This window comes from Cervus canadensis, chromosome 2 (assembly GCF_019320065.1).
Source record: "Cervus canadensis isolate Bull #8, Minnesota chromosome 2, ASM1932006v1, whole genome shotgun sequence".
Lineage (NCBI taxonomy): Eukaryota > Metazoa > Chordata > Mammalia > Artiodactyla > Cervidae > Cervus > Cervus canadensis.
Genome location: NC_057387.1, coordinates 79,796,803 through 79,822,278, shown reverse-complemented (window position 1 = coordinate 79,822,278; position 25,476 = coordinate 79,796,803). Strand labels below are relative to the sequence as shown.

General features: G+C 41.2%; 1 protein-coding gene across 4 annotated transcripts in view; it reads left to right on the top strand.

The window, feature by feature from the left end:
• NFIA (nuclear factor I A) overlaps window positions 1-25,476 on the top strand; it is a 396,205-nt gene that overhangs the window by 347,260 nt on the left and 23,469 nt on the right. For 3 of the 4 annotated variants that reach the window (XM_043461143.1, XM_043461142.1, XM_043461141.1), the window contains exon 10: window positions 7,628-7,719. The exons of the other annotated variant lie outside the window; for it this stretch is intronic. In XM_043461143.1, coding sequence (XP_043317078.1) covers window positions 7,628-7,719 — 92 coding nt within the window. The remainder of the gene's footprint in view (window positions 1-7,627; window positions 7,720-25,476) is intronic. 4 annotated transcript variants of the gene reach the window in all.

Here is a 25,476-nt window from a genome sequence, read left to right as displayed (position 1 = left end):
TATAATTTTATAAACTAATTTTATTCATTTCATATTATAAGCATATCATGGTGTCATTATTATTTTAAAATATTTTTAATGACTGCAGTATTCCATCATATGGATGAAACATCAATTTATCCATTGGTTCCAATTTGTTGCACTTATAAGTAATGCTGTAATGAACATCTTGGAGTGTAAATCTTTATATGTGCTTTTAAGTATTGGTTGAGAAGATAGTCCCAGAAGTGGGTTTCCAAAGTTACACTGCTTTGGAGAGGCTACAGAAGCCTTTCAAGAGGGAAGGATCCAATATATTGATCTTGGTTTCTTTTTTTAGTAAACCCCAGCTGAATCCAGGGTTTATTCCCTGTGGCTCTTCAATATTACTTTCACCTGTGCCTACCATCTACGTGGTTGTTTTTGATCAATAAATATGTTCAGTTGATTAACACCAGCATTCACATAAAAATAAACAACATAGAATGTGAATCAGTCATTAGAAATAATTTGAAATGAACTGAAACAAAGCTGTATTCTGTCCTTTAAATCATTATGAAAAAGAATATTATAGACAGTATAAATAGATTGTTTACAGGAAACACTCATTGTTAAGTGCCTCCTCATTACACAGATTTTGGTAACATAAAATCAAAAGACCTCCAGTTTACAAGTTGCTCTGATTCCCTTCTCTCTGTGTGCACACATGAATCGTCTTATACCTTCCTCTCTGAACGTTTCACTCCAAATCATGATGTCATTTGAGCCCTACCCGCTATGAAGATCCCTAGCACAAGTGGAGAGACCAGCAGAGCAAAGCCATCTGCCAAAACTGATTTCTTTTCATGACTTTTGTGAACTATTGACACATTAAACATTTCATGCAAATTGTTACCATACATGTTAAGTAATGCTAATATATTAACGTTCGAATTATTTAGATTTTCAGGAAGAAGGCTTGTGGGTATGCCATTACATAATAATTTCCTAGTGATAAGTTGGCTTTAATTTCATGCCCTGAAAGCTGTCTTTTTTGTTGTTGGTAACTTGTTTGTACAGACAAAAGATCTGCAGAGATAATAGAATGAGGTAATTGACTGCACATACGTGATCAAAATAATGGAAATTCAGTGTTGGTTATCTTCTAGATTCCAAATATCTGGACAAAACATCCATTCAATCACGTGGGAATTTCTAAACCTCTGAATACTGGGCCATGTGTCAGCAAAGGCTATATGTGCTTCCTTGGCTGTATAATTACATTAATAATGCCAACCTAGGCCCTGTAAATTTGTCGATACCCATAGATTTCTTCAAAGGAAAAAACATTCCAATATCCTCCAGCATCTTTTTGTGTGACCTGGCAAGAAATAGTGCTGTTCAGGTTCCCAAATGAGTCCATTGTAATAGGTTTCATTTAGAAAGTACCCAATCTGTTTTCTAATAGTTTCTGCATTTATTTTTTTTACAAACGAAAGTTTTTTTCACAGGGCTTTAAAAAAAAAAATAGTATTGTAACATATGATAGTGCAGTTAAGATTCCAGAGATTATTTCAGTTAGGTATTTAGTCACCTCACTGCTTCAGTTTGCAACTGCATGCATTCTGATGCATTGTCAGGTGTCACTGATAAACATTTAATAAACTTGCAGTTTGAAAACACAGGGATCTGTTCAAGTCTCCATTCCTGAACTTGTTTGGAGGACTTTGGTCCAATAACTAGCACTTTCCTGGGCAGGCAGTGGAATCACAGCAAGTCTAGCTGAATGAAATTGAATCTTTGTCTAGCATTTTTAAAGAAAAATCCCCACGTGTGAAAATGTCTTGAGTTTCTGAACACGAGACAACATGTGAAGTGCATACTGATTTTGAGATGGGATGGGAAAGGTTTACAGTGTTAGGATGCCTAGTGGGCTTATGCTGTGCTGCGCTTCATTTCTCAGTTGTGTCTGACTCTTTGCGACCCCGTCGACTGTAGCCCGCCAGGCTCCCCTGTCCATGGGGATTCTCCAGGCAAGAATACTGGAGTGGGTTGCCATGCCCTTCTCCAGGGGATCTTCCTGTCCCAGGAATCGAACCAAGATCTCCCTTATTGCAGGCAGATTCTTTACCATCTGAGCCACTGAGGAAGCCCCTAGTGGATGTTTAAAATTTGGTATCTTTGATTATTTTATAAATTATTTCTTCCTCTTGAAAGAAAAACTCAATGGACTTTTTCTCCTTCAATTTCAAACATTCAAGTCCCCAGTCCTCAACTTTTTATCTTCCAGACCGTATGGCAAAGTGTCATTTGCAGCGTTTGATCTTTTCTTCTTTCTCTCCACGATTGACACCCCCATCCTCCACCTCTGTTGCTTTGCTCAGGCATCTTCCTCCATAACCCTCGGTTCATCTGAACTTGTCAACTAACACGTCTTTTATAGCCCGTCCCGAAAGCCATCTCCTTCTCCTCTACAAAGCTTTTCCTGGTCTCCTGCCAGGTGTCACTTTTCTGCCCTTAAACACCCCACAGGTTTTTATGTATATTACTTTAGGCACTCGTATTTTCACTTTCTGTACTCATCTCTCCCCGCTAGATGCTAACACTTCAAGGATAGCAGCGTGTCTGGCTCATCTTTTTATCTCCCATAAAGCTCGGCATAGAGCCTGGCGCAGAGGAAGTGTTCACATGACAATGAGACAGAGAGAGAGGGAAGGAGAGGAAGGATAGGAATATGTAAGGTGTCTCTCCTTGATGCACCACTGCAGTTAGACTTGGTAGAGTTTGAGGGAATGAGGAATTGGGTATTCCTTCCTTTTAGATTAAGAGAAGGAGAAATGGGGTATTCCTTCCTTTTAGGTAGTTGGCATCTCTCATGAACAGAACACAAACTTCTCTTCAAACTTTGTGTCTGCCAGGGTTTAGGGGACTTCGTGGCTTCCTGTGTCTGGAAGTAAATTCAGAATGTCAGAACTAACAAGGACGTAGTGTATAGCACAGGGAATTATACTCAGTATCTTGTAATAACCTATAATGGAAAAGTATCTAAGAAATTTTATGTATATATATGTATGTATACACACACACACACACACACACAAATGGATCATGTTGCTATAAACCTGAAACTATTAATAAAACAACAGTGTAAATCAACTGTATTTCAATAAAAAAATTTTTTTAAAGAAATATATCTAAGACACACACACACATAAAAAGAAAATCAAAATACACTAGCTCTCTTACATTATCTTTTCTGCCAAGGTGCCTCACTGGGTCATCCTCTTCCCTCCCAGCTCAGCAGAGAGCTGGCTGCCTCTATCCTCGGGCCGTTGAGCCCCTGCACTCAGCCTCCCGGTGGCCACTCTGTGACACTGGAGGGGGCTTCCTCCAAAGGGTTGCTCTCCTTTCACACCCTGGCTCTACACAGAAATCTATGATTTTCTCTCTCTTCTGTTTTCCAGTGATGACACACATTTCAAGGGTTGCTAAATTTGAATTAGATCTTGAACCTGGCTGCCTACTCTCAAAGCAAGTTGATGCACTCACATTTTCTAGTTTGTGAGATTTGAGTGGTTTTGCTAATACTGTTTTTTATCTTAAAGAAACCATCAACTGACATTGGTACAGATATTTTAATGTCTTAATATCTTGTTTTGCAGTCATATTTTCCCCCAAAACAGGAAAGCTCCAACCATCTTTTATTCAGAACAGTTAGACCAATTTTTAGCACCATGGTCAGCTTATGATTGTTGGGTCAAGGCCATTCCAAGACTCCAAACTGATTCATCTGGAAACTCTGTGATTCCTCTGTTCAGTCACCTCCCTTATTCCTTCTTATTCAGAGGCAAAACAAAAAAAAACCCAGATAACCTGGGAACAACAAAAGTTGGAATTCTCATTGACTCACAGGCAGTCAGTTACATCCATTTCTGAGAACACAGAAGCTGTTCTTCCAGGGAACACCTGCCCAGTTTTAAAGAGCAGAGCTAATGGGTGATCTCAGTCACTCTCCCTGGCCATCCCACAGTCTCCCTAGAGATAGATTCCAGTATTCACAGAGGCTCAATTGCATATAAAGAAAGAATTGTTCATGAACAGTTTTCCAATTGCTCATACTGAGGCCCGACTTGTACTGCCTAACTGAAGGATTATAGAATTAGCAATGCATATGGTAAGTGGGCAACACAGAAGGATATGGGATCAGATTCTGACTTGAAATTTTGATACTTACCTCTGTGGCTAAGGCTAAGACTCTTGGATAATCTGAAGAAATACATAGGAAGAGAAAAAATATGATCAGATTAGCCCATATAAGAGCTGGCGGGTGCTTATTATAGGAATGTTTTTTCATAAGGCTAAGAAAATGGTCCATGATGCTGCTGCTCATGTAGGTCAAATGGCTGCTAAAAAAAGCAAACACTTTCTGTTTCAGAAGCAGACAACTAATCAATACTTTGATTTCTAATAGTCATGTTTGTCATGAGGACTTTTACAATGAGGTTATGTAAGCAAATTGATTTCCCTGTTGAGTTTATCAGAAAATCATCAAATGCCCCTGACTCTTCCCTCCAGAGTTCTCAAAAATACCTAAGATAATTTCTTCCCAGAAAATTATTTTCTGGACTTACTGATTTCCTGAAGCTCCTCCTGCAACATTTTATTATTGCTGTAAATAGATGAAAATTATTAAGACAGATAATGAATGTAATATAAGAGCATAGTAAGCACAGTTGTATATAATTAATTACCATATAGCCCCCTTTACTTCATTTATATTCATGTTGAAAGCGCTTAACTGGGCATGTGTAATTGATTCACCATGGCATATATGATTGTTTTAACAAAAAGTTTCAACTGAAGCTTTTGTTCAACAGGATAACTCCCTCATTCCACTGATTCTTTGGGAAAAATCAAATTAGCCCTATGTCATATCATCTCTGGAACTGCATCCTGTTATAGGTGAACACTCTGCTTGTTGTAACTACAATAATGGAAGATGAGTCAGACTTTCTTTCTTCCTTCCCTTGTTTTTCCTGTATCCTTGATTTTTCCCAGAATCAACTTTCTGTAGAATAAGTTTCCCTGAGCACCTTTTGTTCCATTCAATGACTTGGATACTCCAAGACTCCCAGATCTTTATAGTTGTCTTATCTTTTTTTTTTTTTTTTTAAGGCAAACACCTTACCACCTCTCTCAGTATTGCTCTTTAAATAAAATAAAATAAAATAAACTTTGGAGCAGTTTTCATAGCCTATGAGAGCATTAAGGGCCTCCTGGGATGTTTGGTCTCATGACTGAAGAAGAAACAAGAGCCAACTGTTAGTCTCATGTTAATTTTGAGTGGCTCAATTATTTAGATGCTAACCCTCCTTTCAAAATGGCGAAATTTATGTCTGGCAAAAATATTAAATACAGAATGAAATGTAATACAAACCTTTCCAGATTTAGTGCTATGTAGGAGACCTAGGTTTGATCCCTGGGTTGGAAAGATCCCTTGGAAAAGGGAATGGCTACCCACTCTACTATTCTAGCCTGGAGAATCCCATGGACAGAGGAGCCTGGCAGGCTACAGTCCATGGGGTCATAAAGAGTCAGACACAACTGAGAGACAAGCACTTTTATGGTCAGTGAAGACCTATCTTCACACAAAAAAGAAAAGAAAAAAAGCATATGTTTCCTAGGATCAGTCAGCATGCTTGTTGGGATGTCACCAGTGCAGTCAAGTCATCATAGGAAATCCTATGTGTATCTGTGATGATCAATGCAGGCATGCACACCCAGCTCTGCTAGGACCATCACACCAAGGCCTTACAGTTCAGCATTTGTCCTCAGTCACTTACTCTTAGAACCTTAACTTATTCTTCATGCTTTTTTGTTCCTTCTCAACCTACCTACCTATGCACATGTAAAAAATACTTTTTTTCCTCCTAATTGCTAACTGGCTTAACAGGTTATTTTATCTACAAGTTTCCTCCTTATCTCTCCCACATCCTCTTTGTGCCCTAGGAGCAGATAAATTCACTATCAGATAATTATAGTCCATCATTTTCAGTATAAAACTTTCTGTTAAGACTCTTGAAAGCACATCAAAGTGGAGCAATAGGCTGGATGAAACCATTAATAAAGAGTATTTGACTGAGCTTTTTAAAAAGTAAATTTCCCCATAGCAATGAGTGAGAGGCACGTACAGAATAACTAAATGTATTTTTTAAATCTGTAGAGGTTAATCTGACAGGATGGGCTGGGGAAGAAATTGGTTGCTAGACAATATAATGTATCATACAATTAGATCATTTTAGATAAAGCTATTATTGGACAAATTCTTCTCAAACAAATACTACAGCCACAAAAAGTTTCTTCTTAATAGACATCAGGGGACCCTTTTATTCCTCCTCTGTTCCAACACAACCGTACTACATGACCATCACAGCTCTGCGTGGGTGACTTACTTCTAAGACCAATAGAACTTGGGCCAGATTGGTTGGAACTTTTGTCTCTAGATGTGCTTAACAAGGGAAACAAGAAGTCTGAGCAGTTTTCTGTAAAACAGAAAATCAAAGGAAGAGAGGCAGATGATGTTAATGCGGGGGAAAATATCTGGCAAAGGAACTTGATATTATTCCTTCAATTATTTGTATTTTTTAAAAAGTGCAAATCCTTTTCATCTTTTAGATAGTGCTTGCCTTGTGTTAGTCAAGAAAACTTAGGCTTTTTAAAAGTATGGTTAAGAAATTTGAAATTAAGTAATTGTCTAAAAATTCTAGTAAAGAAAGAATATGAATAAATCCTTGCAGTTTGTGATTAAGAAGTGAATTTCTGGTGAAGGACACCAGAAAAAAATGTTCGTTTGGATATATGAGCCAATGAAACACTAAAACTACAGAATTTTTCTCTGTAGAGTGAAGCTCTTTTAATACTTAATATAAGTATTAAAAACCAGCCACAGAACATTTATGTACTGTGAAGTGTATAGTAGGCTGAAGAGTGGTACCTGAGGTTCCAGGTTTACGTGGGGTCTTGATGGTTTGTGCCTGAACAGAAAGGTTCTAGGGTGGGAAGACTCCAAATGTTAATCCTGTGAGCACATTTTGTGATCGTAGAATTCTAGACACCCCACTAAGCCTGTAAAGCCAGTGTGCTCTAGATGGTTTCCCACCACCTTTCTGGAGAACCCAGTCCCTTCGTAAAGACTCTTCTATTGTATTTACAGTTAGAGGAACAGGAACATCCCATGATCTTTAGGACGGTAATAGTGTAAAAAGCAAGACTGTAAAATGAACTGCTTTCCTCCCCTTTCTACCTAATTTCTTTCTCCTGTGCTTTTAAAGACTAGGATATCTCTTTCTGACCCCAGAACTCATGTTTCACTCAGAAAGTATACTTTGCAAATGTCCTGCATGTTCTAATTTGTATGATGGAAGGAGAAAAGAGCTCATCTGAGCACCAGTCTGACGCTGTTTTTTACTCCAACAGTCTTTGGAAGCCAACCCCCCTTCCTTTTTGACTGTCTAAAATGCCCTCGCTAGCTAGATCCCTCTGCTAGCTACAGCGTTTGCACATTTCCTTGTTAATCAGCTGCGTAGGCTCAGAGACTGTGTGTTTTGGTGTTGTCTGTGTGTGCAATCTCGTGCTGCTTCCTGAACGCATGTGTCCCTTCCCTTCACAGCCTACTCGACACCCAGCACCTCCCCCGCAAACCGATTCGTCAGTGTTGGACCACGGGATCCAAGCTTTGTAAATATCCCTCAACAGACACAGGTGGGCCGCTCTCATCTTTTCTGTATGTGGTGCAGCTTGTTTTATTCATCAGGTGCATTGTAACTCATCTTTCGCCACAACAGGCTGCGTTTCCCAGTCCCTGTTTGGTCCCCTTACCTCCCGACCCCCCGACCCCCTCCACCTCGTCCGGACCTTTCAGCCACCTTTCCATGTGTTCTCAGAAATCATGGAAAACAGTGCCTGCAATTTTTGTTTCTTGTATTGAGGGAGTAGAAGAGGAGGGCTTCTGTGCCAGACCTGCTTTTGCTATGGGAAGAAAATTTTCCCAGGGCTGGATAGAGTGTGCTCCCTCTTTTAGGAATCCGTGTCTCTGCGTGTGAGCAGACAGAAGTAGGTCCCTATTGAACCTGGAAAGTTACACTCTGGTAGCCAGTGACGTCAGAGTGCATGCTGGGAGTGGGGGGCCAGCCACTCTTCTGTACTTGTTATAGGGTCCCCAGGACCCTGACAGTCTTTCTAAGAGAAAGGAAAAGAAAGAGTTCCTGAGCCCTGTTAAGTTGCTGGTATTGGTGCAGAAATAGGAGGTATTTGTTACTGGCTACGCTGGCCCCAGTGGGGTGGGAGGGGATGGATGTGAATTAATGTCATGTTTTGAGGTAGGTGATTGAGAAAAAAAAGAGTATGCCAGGACATCTAGAGTTTGTTTTTCAATAGATGTGTTTTGTGCTAGCATAGGTCAAGGAGAAAGTCTCTCTTTTAAAAGTTTTAAAATAGCTGCTGTGAATTGAGAAACAGTGAAAGACTTTTAGAATTCCAGGGTAGTAGCTATAAAGATACTTAGAGATTTGTAAAATAGCATTAGATACAAGTTTTAGAAGAAGCTCCTCTCTCATTTCTTAACTAGAATGTGACTGTGTATTATCAGAATTGACATAAAGAAAATGTTTTCCCTTTGAGGTTCTGATCAACACAGTGTTTGAAAAAATTCTCCGAGATGTTCTGTGCATGTGCTGTGGTGTGTAATCTCCAGATGCCTAATTTCTAACTATTCATCTTTGTTAGTAACACTATGAGCAGGTGCTTATGAACGAAATAGATTTGCTTTCCTGGGTCCATTTGCTTTCTCTGTAAAGGATTTTAGTTTATTGCTGTGTCGACAGTGTGGGTTAAACAGCATTGCATCTGAAGCCTTCCTACACTGAAGCAGGGTCACAGAAAGTACAGCCTCGGAGGAGGCAGCTGTAAGGAGAGGGGAAGCAAAGAGGGGAGGAAGAAAGTTAACTCTTGAATTTCCCACTTCTGCTGTTTCTTCTGAAACTGGCAAGGGAGGGAAGGGGAGGCGGGGGGCAGGTACACTGGCATCCAGGATTAACGTTGCCTATTCCATACTCCCCACAAAATTGTTCAAGTTTATTGCTTACTTTCCCACACCTTCAAATACTTAACTGCTGAAGCTGAAGTTGAATAATTACCTCAGATGCATTAAAGTAGAACATTTCTTGTTGTACATTTGGCTCACATGGTCAAATTCAATGGGAAGGGAAGAATTGGGGACAGTAGCTTTATATTGGATGATTTCTTTTCTCAAAGCACCAGTGGGCTCATGTTACTTCATTAGGAACCTCAAAAATGCAGTTTGGAAATGCCCTGTTTGTATTTTACATAGTATTTTAATATAAGCTGTGATTCACTGCACTGAAATTGTACCCTGCATTCCATTCAATTTGTTTCTCTATAATCAAAACGTGTTCTATTCCAATATGGCCTTGTTTCACAAATGCCTTATTTAACCCACAAACTGAGTCTTCATGATGTTGACCACAAAAATTCAATTCTTAAAATCCAGATTTTCTACGCATCTGGATGAATGATGTCATGTAGGCCCAATATTGGCATCTGGAACTGAATTTTTTGAGTTTCTGTTAAATATTTGGCATCATAGGGACAACAGCTTAAATGTTTCTTATCACAGTGACACCTGCCACATTTGGCTTGGAGAAAGCCATCCCCAATTGTTTTATGAGAAACTGCACTAATGGAGTTATTCTTTTTCCCCAAAAATATATCCTGAGATAAAAATTATGTGCTCTAAATATTTTAATATTTAGATGTATATATTAACTCTTTTTTAAAAGAACTACTTTCTGGAACCATTTGGAAGGCATATATATAGATATAAATAATAAAAATAATATTTTAAAAATAATCTTTCTGAGAGGACATCAGTTAAGAAGAGGAATTTTTATAGGAATTTTTTAAGACATAATCTGAACATGACCTGCAGATTAGTAATTTCCTAGGTAAGCCTACATTTTTTAATATAAATATTTTTGTTAATAGGCATGAAATTTGTATTAATTGCATTATGGGATAAGTTTTATGGGAAACAAAATTTTGTATTCTGCCTTAAAGAAGTAAAAATTGAAGAGTCAGCCAAGCAGATAGGTGAGCTTTATAAATGCAGAAAAGGTATCCTGCACAGAAATCCATAAACAAATACAAAATAAAATGGCCTCTCTTTTCCCCAAAGAAACCTCTTCAAATACTTGGAGCATCAGCCTCTGGAAAACAGATGACTGAGCGACTGAACTGGCCTGAACTGATGGTCCCTATTTCTTTCTAGTAGAATTTGAACTAATGAATAGACATTTGAAGTAGGCAGCTTTCAGTTTATCATAAGACCATTCCTTTAAAAAAAAAAAAAAAAGTTACTTGATTATATATAGCCCCTATTTATTGAGCATTTTCTATGCACTAAGTACCTTAAGTGCGTTATCCAACAAATCTTGACAGCCATCCATTAGGATATATATAATTATCTCCATTTTATAGATGTGAAACCTGAGATCTAAAGAGTGGTTGATTTTTCCAAGGCTGTACAGTGGGGAACGGAGCAAGAATGTGTCCCCAGTTCTGTCTGACTTCAAGACCTATGTTATCTAACTACTGTATTGTACTTACTGCCTTATAGAGTGATGAGCTACTTTTCCTGCAAATATTCAGAGACTGATGCTCAACTCTCGGAAATACCGCTGGCATATTCCCTGGTTTTAAATCTGGGTTTGCTCTGATCAGAGATAGACTCTGATCATTAGAGTCTTGAAAGAATTGATAGTCCGAAAGAATTGAAAACCAGGTCTCAGAGAGATATTTGTATACCCATGTTTGTAGCAGCATTATTCACAATAGCTAAAAGAGTCAAGTAATCCAAGTGTCCATCAACAGATAAGTGGATAAACAAAACATGGCATATACATTTTACTGTGTGTATACCATTTTAATGTGGTATAATACGTATTATCCAGCCTGGAAAACAAAAATTCTGCAATATGTTGCAACATAGATGAACCTTGAAGACGTTATGCAAAGTGAAATAGGCTAGTCACAAAAGAACAAACACTGTACGATTCCACTTAATATGAAGTACCTAGTGTAGTCACATTCACAGAGACAGAAGGCAGAACCGTGGTTGCCAGGAGCTGGGGAGAGGGCAGAATAGACAGTTATTGTTTAGTGGTATAGAGTGTTCATTTTATAAGATGAAAAAAAGCTCTGAAGATGGATGGTGCATGATGTTGGTGTTACACAACAGTGTGAATGTCCTGCATGCCACTGAACTGTCCACGTAAAGATGGTTAAGATGGTAAAGTTTATGTACCTTTTATCACAATTTTTAAATGTAATTATTAGGTAAACTCTTAATGACCCTTTCACCTCTTGAGAGTCTGAAATTCTGTAAAGCAGCCAGGAAGAGCGGACTGTTTATCAGAAAATAATCCACTGTCATTTTGCGCTGAGCTCTCTGAGAGCACTCGTTCTCATGTCCGACACATAGTGGGTAGTCAGCAAATATGCGCTGAATCTGAATGATTCATAAGGAAGTTCAAAAATAATGACTTTTTCTTATTACTGTCATGATACATGTTAACTGTGGAAAATACAGATGGGAAAAAAAAAATCTCTTGTAGTCCTACTGTTAACATTTCTGTCTAAATCCATCCAGACTGTTTCTATGCATACAAATATATTGCAAAAATGAGATCATATTATATACACTGTTTGGTAACCTGCTGTTTCTTCCCCCTTAACAATATATTATGGCCTTCTTTCCATGTAAATTGGAAAAATTGAATATTGGCTTTTATTGCACCTATTCATCATCTGTAATGATTGGTAGGGAAAGATAACATGGATAATTGAAAGCCATTTTTCCTCCTCCTTCCTTCCAGTCTATTTTTTTTTTCTCCAGAGAATTCCTCCCTTTGCTGAGACAGAATTGCCTTCTTTTTAGCCTTGCCCTGAGCTAGTTTTCTTTCAAACTGCCTTCCAATTGCATTGTATTAATATAATTCACCCCAGCTTTGGCTCTGTTGGAACATTCCTGCCAGGTTATCCATCCCATTCTTCTGCCTCACTTTTCTGCTACCTCTGCTACTATCATGACTTGCCTCCCCTTTTCCTTCTCCTCCATTTTATAACTCATCATTAACACGGGGGGTAGCCACCTCCAGACAGCCTTTAGAACACCCATCTGTTCTGAGAAAACACGACTACCCCAAATCTCTTTATTTTTCAGTATTGTCCCATGACAGTTGATAATAACATATAGAAATGACTCTGGGGTATAGAGTATTTACTTCACTTTGGACACTGTAAATGTCCCCTGCAGGCCCACTTAATGACATGAGAGAGCATGCCATCATATCAAACAGCTGAAAGCCAATGACCATCTCAATTGCATCTCATAATTTAATCTGATCTCTGAAAACGAGAGCCATTAAAAGGAGGCATTTATTTAGAGAAAAAAAGTTAATATTTCATCATCAGGTAATAAATAGAAATACCAATTCCCACACAGAAGGACTGAGCAAAGAACTCATTTTCATTCAGGTTCCAGTTTAATCAGAATGTTCAAATAAAATGCTTAACCTGCAGAACGCCAATGAGGACTAATTCTTTAAAATGAAAAATGAGCGCAAACAATATTAAAAACAGGCATTTCTTCCCTGCCACCCAAATCTATCACTGTTCTGCCTCAACAGAATTGTGGTATCTGAAAGGCTATTTAAAACCAAATTACCATTTGGGTTATTAGAAGAATTGCTTGGCATGGCACGGGCCTGATTTGTTGACAAAAAGGCACAGGTGCTGTAACCTTTGCTTAATAAATCATTTAGCTGCCTGACTCACAAGCAATGTGACTGCCTTTGCCTCATGAAATTTACAAACGTGTGCACAAGCCACATGCTTCTCTGTGCCGGAAACCTGCTCACCTGGAGAGGTCCCCGCAGAGCTCAATTATGGGCACAGCACTCGTCTGCCTTTGGTGGGTGTGCACAAGGAACAATAGCGAGGTGGTGGGTATGGAGAGTCTTTGGATCTGTTGCCATTTTATGCGCCATATTCCTGAAGCTCCGCCTGAGAAACCAGTGCTCAGGCGATCTGCAAAATGCAAAACTTTCTAAATCCCTTTCATCAATCACTCATCATTTCTGACTGTATTCCCAACACCTACAGAATGCAGGGAATAACAATTCTCCTCAAGTTGCTCAAAGACTGATAGAGGAAACAGATGTAAAAAATAACAGTAATGACAACAACAACATTAATGATGCAGTGTGATACCAGTTACAGTGAGGATTTGCCTAAGAGGCTTGGAGTTGGGGAAAAGACCTTTCAAAGAGTGGAACGGACAGACAAGGCAAGATAGCTTTTCTGTCCTTGTCTAATTTTGGACTGATGATATGGCTCTGGCTCTTAGACATTTTACCTTTCTCTGCTACTTTTAATTTGACCAGCCATGAGCTGGACAATAAGACTTTATCCCATGTGAAATAGAAAGACACGTTGAGCTCTGTCTTTTTTGGACCAAGCAGATGAAATTATTAGAATCCTTTCCTGCTGCTGACATATCGGCCAGACCCCCACCCCCCACCATCCCTCATTTCCAAGAAGCAACACTCCTTGCGTAATATTCTCACCCCGGACACCAAGCTCACTTGAGATTGCAGTGCAGTTAGCTGAAGCCATTCCCTGCCTCCTCCCCGCCCTGACCCCAGCTGCCTGCCTGTAGGAAGTTGGGTACCACAGAGAAGTTCAAGGAGCAGCTGGAGAGCTGCAAAGGCAAGAAACTCAGACTGCCTTATAGAGAAGAAAATAAACCATCCTCCCCCTTCTAGTTAGAATTGGTCTGAGCATTTGAGTTACAAGCCCATACAGCTGAAAACTCCCAAGATTGGAGAGGAGTGGCAGATAAAATTCCATTTACTTCTATCTCTGAAAAAAGTTAATTGGCTAAATGGACACTCTGTATTAAGCGCCAACGCGAACTGATGCATCTTCGTTTCTGTGCCTGCACTAACTACAGGCCTCAGAGCCCTCTGAGATTGGTGCTATTAACCTTGTTTTGCTTCTCTGATGGTTCATTGGGTAAAGAATCCACCTGCAATGCAGGAGACACAGGAGATGCAGATTCAATTCCTGGTCCAGGAAGATCCCCTGGAGAAGGAAAAGACAACCCATTCTGGTATTCTTGCCTGGAAAATCCCATGGGCAGGGAAACTTTGCAGGCTGTATAGTTCAAAGGGTCACAAAGAGTTGGACACAACTGAGAGAGTAGGAGAGAAATTCCCTGGTATGGGAAGGGAATCTCCCTGTTTTACTGATAAGAAAATTGAAGTTTCAGAGAGTATACTTGTCCCATGGCAAATGAGGTGGCCAGGATTTGAACCAGTCTGTCTCCAGAACATCTCTTTCCTGAATACTGTCTGCATCCTTAACTGTTTATGATGAAAGGTTACTGACCATTTTCTCTTTGTGGCCTGAGATTGACTCTTACACCAAAGAATAGGACCGCCGCTGTACTTGGTTCTTCTGAAGACCTGCCCCAGTTTCCTATTAGCGCCAGCATCTGTGAAATCAAGACTGAGCTCATTCTCTCATCCTGCCTGGGAAAAAGACCTTTACTAATGACATTAGTCAACATCTGTGAGAACAGCCAGGCTCTGCCCAGAGAGCAGAGCAGCTGAGGTTGTGAGCTTTCCTCTCAGATCTTGGTTGGAGCTTTATTTTGTCACTTAAAAGTGGCATGCGTGCTTCATTTTTGGGTAATTTTTAAAATTTTTTCTTGGTAATTCAATTTTTCTAGCCTGGTTTATGAACTGTAAAATGGTGATAACTGTATTTATCTATCTCCTACGGTTGTTTTGAGTCTTAAACTCAGTGCAGAAAAAGTAAATGCTTAACACCTGCTAATACTCAACAAGTGATAGCATTGGTGGTTTGGTTGATAACTAAGTGTTTATATTTAAACATTGTTTTCTGGATTACAAAGTATTTTCTCATGTGGTCTTCAGAACAACCCTTTGAGGTAGGCAGAGCTGTTACTATTGTTATCCCCAGTATATAGATTTAAAAACTGTGTAAAGGTTTAAAGAGAGGGCAGTGACTTCCCCAGAACCACATAGCCAGGGGTGGGCAGAACCAGGACACAGACCTACTTCTGATTCCAGAGCCCACACTTCCTTCAGTGCCCCCAGCAGAAAAGGACATGTGTGGTCTTTCAGCACATCATTGTGTGCTGCTCTGTGGTTAAGGGCAGAACCTGCCTGCCAAACGCTGGATCTAAAGTGACCATCCAGTTAGGACAAAATTTGGACAAAACTCCACAAGTTCAGAATCTCTTGGATTCTTCCATTGAGCTTCTTGCCCTAAAGGTACTCCAAAAGCCTTATTCCGCTGGGCACCTCTGTCCTTGCCCTGCCCCCGATATCTAACCTTAAGATAAGTTGTGCCCCAAGGAAGAAGAGACTTCCCAAGGGGAAATCAATCATATCTCTGAGGATAGTAAAGTGAAGTCGTATCCACTCTCTGCAACCCCGTGGACTATAGCCCACCAGATTTCTCTATCCGTGGAATTCTCCCGGCAAGAATACGCAAGTGAGTTGCCATTTCCTCCTCCAGGGGATCCTCCTGACCCAGGGATCAAAACCTGGTCTCCCATGTTGCAGGCACATCCTTTGCCGCCCGAGCCACTTAGGGAAGCCCCTTTTCTGAGGGTAGTGAGGACTGTGGCAAGTGAATGGACCCCCAGCATCTGCAGAGAAAACAGTGCCTGATCATTTTTCTCTTACATTCTCAGCTCTAGCCGTAGGTGTTGAATAGTCAGCACCGCCTCAGGGAGATGAGTTACCCCTGCCATCTGCTCCCTCCTACTGCGGGCAGGAGTGACTCCTCCAGCTTCCCAGCCCCCTCACCAGCCTGTATGGTCTTGCCACGTTTCTCTTCACAAACACTTGGCAGCTGACTCATGGACAGCCTATGAGACACTCTTAAAATACATTTTTCAATAAACAGAACCGTTGTCTCTCAAGTTTTAGCTTGGCAGCATGTTTTAGTTGTCCTCAGCCACAAATTTCACTTCTGGACCAAGCCAGAGCCTCAGTTCTAGGTACTGGTCGGCTTTTTCTTCCTCAGTTTTTTAACTTCAGAGATACCATCACATTTAATGGCATGTTTTAGTTTGGTTTTAGTGTTTTTGTTTGTTTTTTGCTTTGCTCGAAAAAGATTTGAGGAAACTCCTTAGTTAAGTGAACTGATGATCACTGAAAGGATTTTTATATGAAAGGTGTTTATATGGGATCTGGCAGGACTTCCCAGGTGGTAGTGTTATTCAGTAGCTCAGTCATGTCCGACACTTTGCGACCCCGTGGACTATAGCACGCCAAGCTTCCCTGTCTTTCACCATCTCCCGGAGTTTGCTCAAACTCTTGCCCATTGAGTCGATAATGCCGTCCAACCATCTCATCCTCTGTCACCCTTCTCCTCATGCCCTCAATCTCAGGTGGCTGGATGGTAAAGAATATACTGCCAATGCAGGAGATGTGAGGTTCGATCCCTGTGTTGAGAAGGTCCCTCGGAGAAGGAAATGGCATCCCACTCTAGTATTCTTGCCTGCAAAATCCCATGGACAGAGGAGCCTGGTGGGCTACAGTCCATGGGGTCGCGAAGAGTCAGACAAGACTGAGCATGCATGCCTGCATGGAATCTGGCACACAGTAGGTGCTCAACAAGTAATGGTTCCTTTCGTGCTTGCTTCTTTGCCAGTACTTAAATGAGATCAGTGGCATTGGAGAAGGGGAAGGTAAAAGGGAGATTCTTCAAGAAATTTTAGACATCATCGAAGAAGAGAATGGATTAAATGTCTGGCATTTACTGATATTTAATTAGCTGTTTGGATTTTGGGGGAAGTGGGATAGAAAATGAAGTGGAGGGAAAGACTGACCAAAGAAGCTGTGAATGGCTGGACAGAGCTGAGAGGAGTTGAGTCAGAATTTGATGAGAGCCTTACAATGAAGTCAGAAAATTGTAGCATCAAATGCAAAACTGCCATCAACGTGTCCAGCTCTGAAATGGGTCTTGATAATGATGTTTCCAATGAGTGGGACACTGAGGGAGATGTTCTTTATTTAAAGTTGGAATATAGTTGATTTATAATATTGCATTAATTTCTGCTGTACAGCAAAATCATTCAGTTATACACATACATATATATATATATATATATACACCTGCATATATACACACACACATATGCTGAGATAAATAACAACCTCAGATATGCAGATGATACCACTCTAATGGCAGAAAGTGAAGAGGAACTAAAGAGCCTCTTGATGGAAGTGAAAGAGGAGAGTGAAAAAGCTGGCTTAAAACTCAGCATTCAAAAAACTAAGATCATGGCATCTGGTCCCATCACTTCATGGCAAATAGAAGGGGAAAAAATGGAAACAGTGACAGACTTTATTCTCTTGGGCTCCAAAATCACTGAGGACAGTGACTACAGCCACAAAATTAACACTTGCTCCTTGGAAGAAAATCTGTGACAAGCCTAGACATCATATTAAAAAGCAGAGACATCACTTTGCTGATAAAGGTCTGTATAGTCAAAACTGTGGTTTTTCCAGTAGTCATGTATGGATGTGAGAATTGGACCATAAAGAAGGCTGAGCACTGAAGAATTGATGTTTTCGAATTGTGGTGCTGAAGAAGACTCTTGAGAGTCCCTTGGACTACAAGGAGATCCAACCAGTCAATCCTAAAGGAAATCAACCCTGAATATTCATTGAAAGAACTGATGCTAAAGCTGAAGCTCCAATACTTTGGCCACCTGATGTGAAGAGACAACTCATTGATGCTGGGAAAGATTGAGGGCAAGATGAGAAGGGGGTGACAGAGGATGGTATCACTGACTCAGTGGACATGAGTTTGAGCAAGCTCCAGGAGATGGTGAAGGACAGGGAAGCCTGGCATGCTGCAGTCCATGGGGTTGCAAAGAGTCAGACACAACTTAGCAACTGAACAACAACAATGGTTTATCACAGAATATTGAATATAGGTCTCTGTGATATACAAAAGGTTCTTGTTGCTTACCCATTCTGTGTATAAGAGTTTGCATCTGCTAGTCTCAAACTCTCAGTCCTCCCCTCTCCCACTCTGCCCTCCCCCTTGGCAACCACAAGTCTGTTCTCTATGTCTGTGGATCTGTTTCTGTTTCATAAAAGTTCATTGTGTCCCTGATAGCTCAGTTGGTAAAGAATCCGCCTGCAATGCAGGACACCCTGGTTCAATTCCTGGGTCGGGAAGATCCACTGGAGAATGTAGGCTACCCACTCCAGTATTCTGGCCTGGAGAATTCCATGGACTGTATAGTGCATGGGGTCACAAAGAGCTGGATATTACTGAGTGACTTTCACTCAGATCCCACATATAACTGATAGATGGTATTTGTCTTTCTTTCTGACTTACTTCACTTAGTATGATTATTTCTACTTGCATCCATGTTGCTGCAAATAGCATTATTTCATTCTTTTTATGGCTGAGTAATATTCTATTATATATATGTGCCACATCTTTATCCATTCATCTGCCAATGGACATTTGACCATTTGACATGTTTCTATGTCTTGGCTATTGTGCAGAGTGCTGCTGTAAACTTGGGAAGTGCAGGTATCTTTTTGAATTATAATTTTGTTTGAATATATGCTCAAGAGTGGGATTTCTGGATCAAATGGCAACTCTAGTTTTTTGAGGAACTTCCATACTGTTCCCCATAGTGGCTGCACCAACTTACATTCCCACCAACAGTGTAGGAGATTCCTAAGGGAAATACTCTAGATGCTCATGATCTGATTTGGTTAGGGGAACAAGGCCAAAGTCATGAATTGAAGAGTAGAATACACTTAGGATTGAGTAGGATTGTTTTCACATCCTGTTTGTGCCATTTATCTGAGTGATCTTGGACATGTTACTCTTTAAAATTCTGTTTCCTCATCTATGAAATGAAGGTGATAGTGTTATCCACCTCATAGAAGAAAATCCAATTAACTATGGCTTAAGCCAATCAGATTTTTTGGTTCCTGCATAGCAAGAAATGTCAGTGAATGATTGTTGGCGTTGTTTCAGCTGCTACAGAATGCCAGCAGAAGCCTTGCTCTTTCAAACATTCTGTTGTACCATCTTTAGCATCCACAAGCAGGTGCCTCTGACTACAAAATGACTGCTGCAGCTCCAGACATCATCCCCACGTCATTCCCCATTATTCCTTTTATATCAAGGAACAAAGATCCTGCTGTTTTGGGTTTCATTGACTAAAGCTAATGGTCACATTTTAATCTTTAGCTGCAAAGAATGCCAGTAAAGCCAACACAAAATTATCTTGACTGGCTAAGATCATGACTCATTTACCCAGGGCTGGTCACATTGTCGTCCCTAAACAAAATTGCCCTGAGAAAGAAGGGGCAATAGATAGTGGGGAGGATTCTTAACAGTATCTGTCATCTTCCTTTTTTCCCATGCCCTGGCTGGTTTCATGATATTTTCACCTCCAGTTCTTGCATTTGACTCCTTTCCTCTTTTGCTTCAGTGCCTTCCCTCCACTCACTCCCTGTGTGTCTAGGAGACCTGTATGCTGTGTGTATGTATGAGTGGATAGTGATCATCTCATTTAAGCCTTCTGTTGGATTCCAGGATTTGGGCAGAAGTACTGGAGTTTTGGGTAAACCAGTTCCCCCCCGGGGCTGAGTCAAGGTTATCCTGGTAAGCCAGCACTCCAAAAAGGCTGCGTTGAAAGACATGTGCCTTTGTAATCACAGGGGAACTCTGGGAAACAGTGCCCTCCGTGCACCCTCCCAGGTGCTTATCAAACACTCAGCAACAGGTTCTGGGTTTCTCTTTTATGACTTGGAACCAGATGCTTCCTTTGCAAAAGAAAAGAGCCTGGTTTTGCTGAGCTTGAGTCAACAGAGTTCAGAGAACAGGAAAATGGATTGGCCCTGCTACATGCTCTGAGGGGAGAAGGGAGTACAGGTGGGGTTCCCACTTCCACAAAGCCCCTGCATGTGAAAACCCTGTATCAGGAAGGCATTTATTTGCTTTACCACATGTTTCTGCATTCTGAATAATGACCAATCACGGAACTTCCATGGTGGTCCAGTGGTCAAAACGCCATGCTTCTAGTGTTTCCACTGCAGGGGGCGCAGGTTCGATCCCTGGTCAGGAAGCTAAGATCCCATGCTTGGTGGCATGGCCAAAAAAAAAGCAAAGAAAAAGCTTTCTGGTTATAAATAATGACCGTTCACATTAGGAGGGGTTCCTTTCAGACACAGGCTTTTCCAGGTCATCTAATGAGTCTAAGACCTTGAAGTTTCCACCAAAGCACAGTTTCAAGGCCAGAGCCTATTGTCTGACGTGAGATCTTTCTCCAGGATCTCATATGAGTTCTTAGTGATTCTTCCTGGCCACTTTCCCCACACCCTCATTTACCTTCCTGTTTGTTTATTAAGGACGAAGGCACATTCTTTTATCAGTGGCCTCTGTTTCAGGGATATAGCCTTTCAATGGAGCCTATTCATTGAGTTACATTCCAAAGTACAGGCCTCCTCCAAAATATTTGCATGAGAATTTTTCCTTAGGCTTCGCATGGCTTCCTTTACTGCAGAGATGAAATAACTTAGCACTTCTAATTGGCTTTTCCCTTTCCAAATGCTTTACACATTAACTAATGAATCACATGAGCTTGTGATAAGCTTGGATCCCTGGGTTGGAGCTGGGACACTGGGTTAGGACAGGCTGTCCTGGCCCTGTGTTCCTCTCCCTCACGCTCTCCCTTCCCCACACCCCCGCCCCCTCCACAGTCTAAATGTGTTGGGCTCAGCCAGACACAAACATCCTCAGCACAGCCTGGTGGGAAGGGCCCAGCACTACCTTCCAAGGCTGGATGTTGTTCAGCGACTAAGTAGTGTCCGACTCTTTGTGACCCCATGGACTGCAGCACTCCAGGCTTCCCTGTCCTTCACTCTCTCCCTGAGTTTGCTCAAACTCATGTCTACTGAGTGGATGATGCCATCCAGCCATCTCATCCTCTGTCGTCCCCTTCTCCTCCTGCCTTCAGTCTTTCCCAGCAGCAACATCATTTTCAGTGAGTCAGCTGGATGTGCTACATGTTAAAGGAAATTTCAGGCCAGCCTTGGTGGCACACAGCTTCTGCCCTTCTCAAGCACAATTCTCCTTCCATGGATCTGTGGTCAAGTGTGTATGTGTATTGAGGAAGGAATAGTACCAGGGGGGTGGGAGGACAATACAAGAGAAAGGTCCAGTAAGGGAAATGACCACAGTGCCTCTTGGTAGAGTAAAAGGAACACTAGACTAAGAGTCAAAATACCCGGATTCCTAGCTCATCTCTCCCACTCACCAGCTATGTGTTTGTCCTTAGGGAGGGAAAACAAACCAGAATTTACTGTTGTTTTAGTTGCTAAGTCGTGTCTGACTCTTTTGCAACCCCATGGACTTTAACCCACCAGGCTCCTCTGTCCCTGGGTTTCCCAGGCAAGAATACTGGACTGAGTTGCCATTTCCTTCTTCAGGGAATCTTCCCAACCCAGGGGTTAAACCTGTGTTGGCAGGCGGTTTCTTTACCGCTGAGCCACCTGAGAAACCAGAATTTACTGAGTACATACTGTATCCCCAGTATCATACTAGGGTGGAAGGGGTCTACTGCCATATGATCCAATCCCTGCCATACATTACTGACCAACTTCGAAGGAGAAAAGGAAAAAATTTTAGTAAGATTTGCTAAAGGAAACACTTGAAGTATGTATAACCTACAAGTAATGCAGAGAGTAGGTGACTAACCCTGGGGAGAAGCAGGAAATTCATGGAAGATATATTCTAGGGGAGATTTCACATGAGCTCGTTTGCAAGGAGACAGACATAATTGCATTCCTGGAGAGGGGAACAGCTCATGCCAAAATTCGTGGTATATGTTCAGAGAACGCTACTCTGTTTAATATGTTGGTTGTGTGCATGCACACTCACGCTCAGGTGCTTCAGCTGTATCTGACTGTGCAACCCTATGGGCTATAGCCCGCCAGGCTCCTCAGCCCATGGAATCCTTCAGGCAAGAATACTGGGGTGGGCTGCCATGCCCTCCTTGAGGGGATCTTTCCCGACCCGGGAATCAAACCCTCATCTCTACGACTCCTGCGTTGACAGGCAGCTTGTTTACCACTAGTGTCACTTGGGACGCCCAGTATGTTGGTTAATATAAGGTAAATGACAGAGAATGTTGAGTAATGAGGCTGGGAAGTTAGACGGGGTCTACTCTTGAATGCAGACACTTGGACTTTACTCCGTGGGAGATAGGAAGCAGGTGAAGGGCACAGTGGGATCTCTGTATGGGAAGAAACCTTAACCTGCCTTGGTTTAACTCTCAGGAAGTATGAGATTTTACAGGTAGCAGCAGCATTAAGACCTATGGTCATGAGGTACTATCTTCTCCCAGGCAGTATAACTTAGTAGAGAAAATAGAAGCTTTGGAGCCAGATAGACTTGAGTTTGATTTATCTCAGTACATGACTGATATGGATTAAATTGTAACCGCCCCCCTCCCATTTCATATTAAAGCCCTAGTCCCCAGTGTGATGGTATTTGGAGATGGGGCCTTTGTAAGGTAATTAGATTCAGATGAGGGTGAGGCCCTCATGATAGAATCAGTGGTCTTATAAGAAAAGACAGGGAATTCTCTAGTGGTCCAGTGGTTAGGACTCAGCATTTTCACCGTTGCGACCCCTGGTTCAATCCCTAGTCAGGGAACTAAGATCCCGCAAGCCACACTGTGGCTTAAAATAAAAAGGAAGGACCCTAGAGAGCAGGCTCTCTGTCATGTGAGGACTGGGCAGGAAGAAGGTGGCCATCTGCCAGCCAGGGAGAGGACCCTCACCAGACTCTAAATCAGCTGGAACTTTGATCTTGGACTTGCCAGCCTCCAGAACTGTGAGAAGATAAATTTCAGTTGTTTAAGCCACCCAATCTATGGTATTTTGTTGTGGCTGCCTGAGCAAACATCTACAGAGACCTTGGGGTAATTTTTAGCCTTTCTGACCCATAGATATCACATTTATAAAAGTATAAGTTAAGTCCTGCTCTCCACTTAGTTTTGTGAAAATTCAATACAGTTAGAGTGTAAAGCTGCCAGCACCCTCCCCTGGCACACGGAAAGCTGCCGTGTGCTGCTGCTTCTCACCCCTTAGAATGGAACATGCCTCAGCATCAGGGATGAAGCAGGAGGCATCTCCTTCACCTTCAGGACCAGGGACCTGTGTGTACCGGTAGAAACAGAGAAACGTTAACGTAGTGAGATCCCCAGAGGTAATCTGGTAATTTCCCCCCTGAGCTGAGTCATCTCTGCCCCCATCCTCCCACGTCCGTTTTCCATACGTTGTGCCATTAATTCTCTCATTAGCCCGTGGAATGATATTTATTTATTAAGAATGTACTTAGCATACTCCCAGGGAGCAAGTTAAAACTCAGCTAACAGCTGCAGTTTCTGGTTGTGAGGAAAAATACGCTGAGGAATGCATATGGAGAGCATCTATGTATGTTATAATTTCATATTAAAAAACTATTAAACTTTATGCTGGATGAGGGAGAGAAGAAAAAAATCCCAGTGCAAAAGCAAGTTATGAACATAGGAGCACAGTTTCTGAATGTTTACTTTGTCAGATACACAGCTGACATGATTAGCTCTAATGGGGTGGTGATCCTCATTGAATTGCAGATGGGTGTGAGTGACTGAAATACCACCGGGACTTAAATAAGTGGCGCATACTGTGTTACTTAGGCTGCATCCTTTAGCCAAGCTGAAGGCTTCTTTTTCTCCATCCATTCCCAACACATGCACGCTCACAGGTAACATGCACACATGCGCATGCACACAGAGGCATGCGTCTCTCCATTCCAGAAGCTCCGTGGAGAACATTAATCACCCATCTGGAGCAATGCTGACTTGCCTTCCTTGACTTTTCCCCCTTTGCCCTCTGCCACCAAAGTGCAACCCCACCCCCCACACTCGCCATGGCAGATAATGGTATCTCAGATCTGTCCACTTGCTGCAGCATCAAGACCCAGATCAATTTATTGACTCCATGAGAGTGGCTGGTACAGTAATTGTTACAGAAGAATGAAAAGTGAGAACATGTCCACATGAAAAATAAAAATGACGTTTTGTTCTTTCCTGCCCTCCCCCTTTTTTGCCTCATAGATCTTTATGTGTTTACACAGCAGAGAGCACTTTACTTAAGTTAATCAGCTCCTTCTACATTATTAATTGTGACAGTTAGGGTGCTACATGAGAGGAAGAGTATTATGGGAAGCATTGATCTCACTCGGATGGCGTGGACCTGAGCAGGTTTGGTATTCCTCCCCCCATCTCACTGCATTGGGGTCCCATCAAATCACATTTCCCTGATTGACAATGCAGAACGCCTCCCATCAATACAATTGATTCTGTGAGAAAGGACAAGGAACATTTTTCAGCTGGAAATAGATGAATTATGGTGATGGCAAAGAGAACATTTCAGAAATCTTTCTGTCTAGAAACTTTTGTTGGGAGCTAAGGTACTATTATCATCCCAAACACAAGCTTACTTTATATCCTCAGAAAAAATGCAACTATTAGAAGAAACTTACTACAAGTGAAAAACAGATTTAGTTGAAGCCAACAGTGAACCTGAGGATATAATAGATGTTTTTAAAAGGCCATCCACTAATTTTTTGTGGGAAATTTTTGGTTAAGTGCACATCTTTGAAAGACATTTCACTAAAGTTCAACTTTCATGGCTTATACCTGTAGACCCCAACATAAATCCTATGTGAATGGACAAAAGTGAGAGGGTGTCATTTGTGACCTGGAAATAAAAGGTCAACCATTGGATTTATAGCTTTTTTAGTGAAAAGAACATAAAGATTCCTGCCAACTGGAGTCAATCCATATTTTAATGTTTCCTAGTTAAGATTATAAAATCAAGGGACTAGGATCATGCTGTTCAGTGAAGGTCAAAAATTAAATGTGATGGGCTAAGTGTCATTCCCATGGGGCAGAAGTTAATATTTCAAAATCCATTTCTACCACTGGCAGTCAAGAAACGAATTGTCCATGATCATTAACCAAGGGAAGGGGAAATCCCACTACCATTACTAAGTTTAATGATGATTATTACATTAATCAACTATACTGTTAAATTACTCTGCTGTTCTCATATAATGTCCCCAAATAGTGATGGTGGATTGATTGCTATCAAAAAATTCTCATATACAATGGTGAACAAGTCATGATGGGGGCCCATGGATGAAGGCTTATTTGTGGGAAAAGAAGTTGTGGCTATTTTATGGATAAAGAGATATAACATAGAATGTTACACTGCATATAACATTCCTCTAAGACAAGATTCTGTGACACTA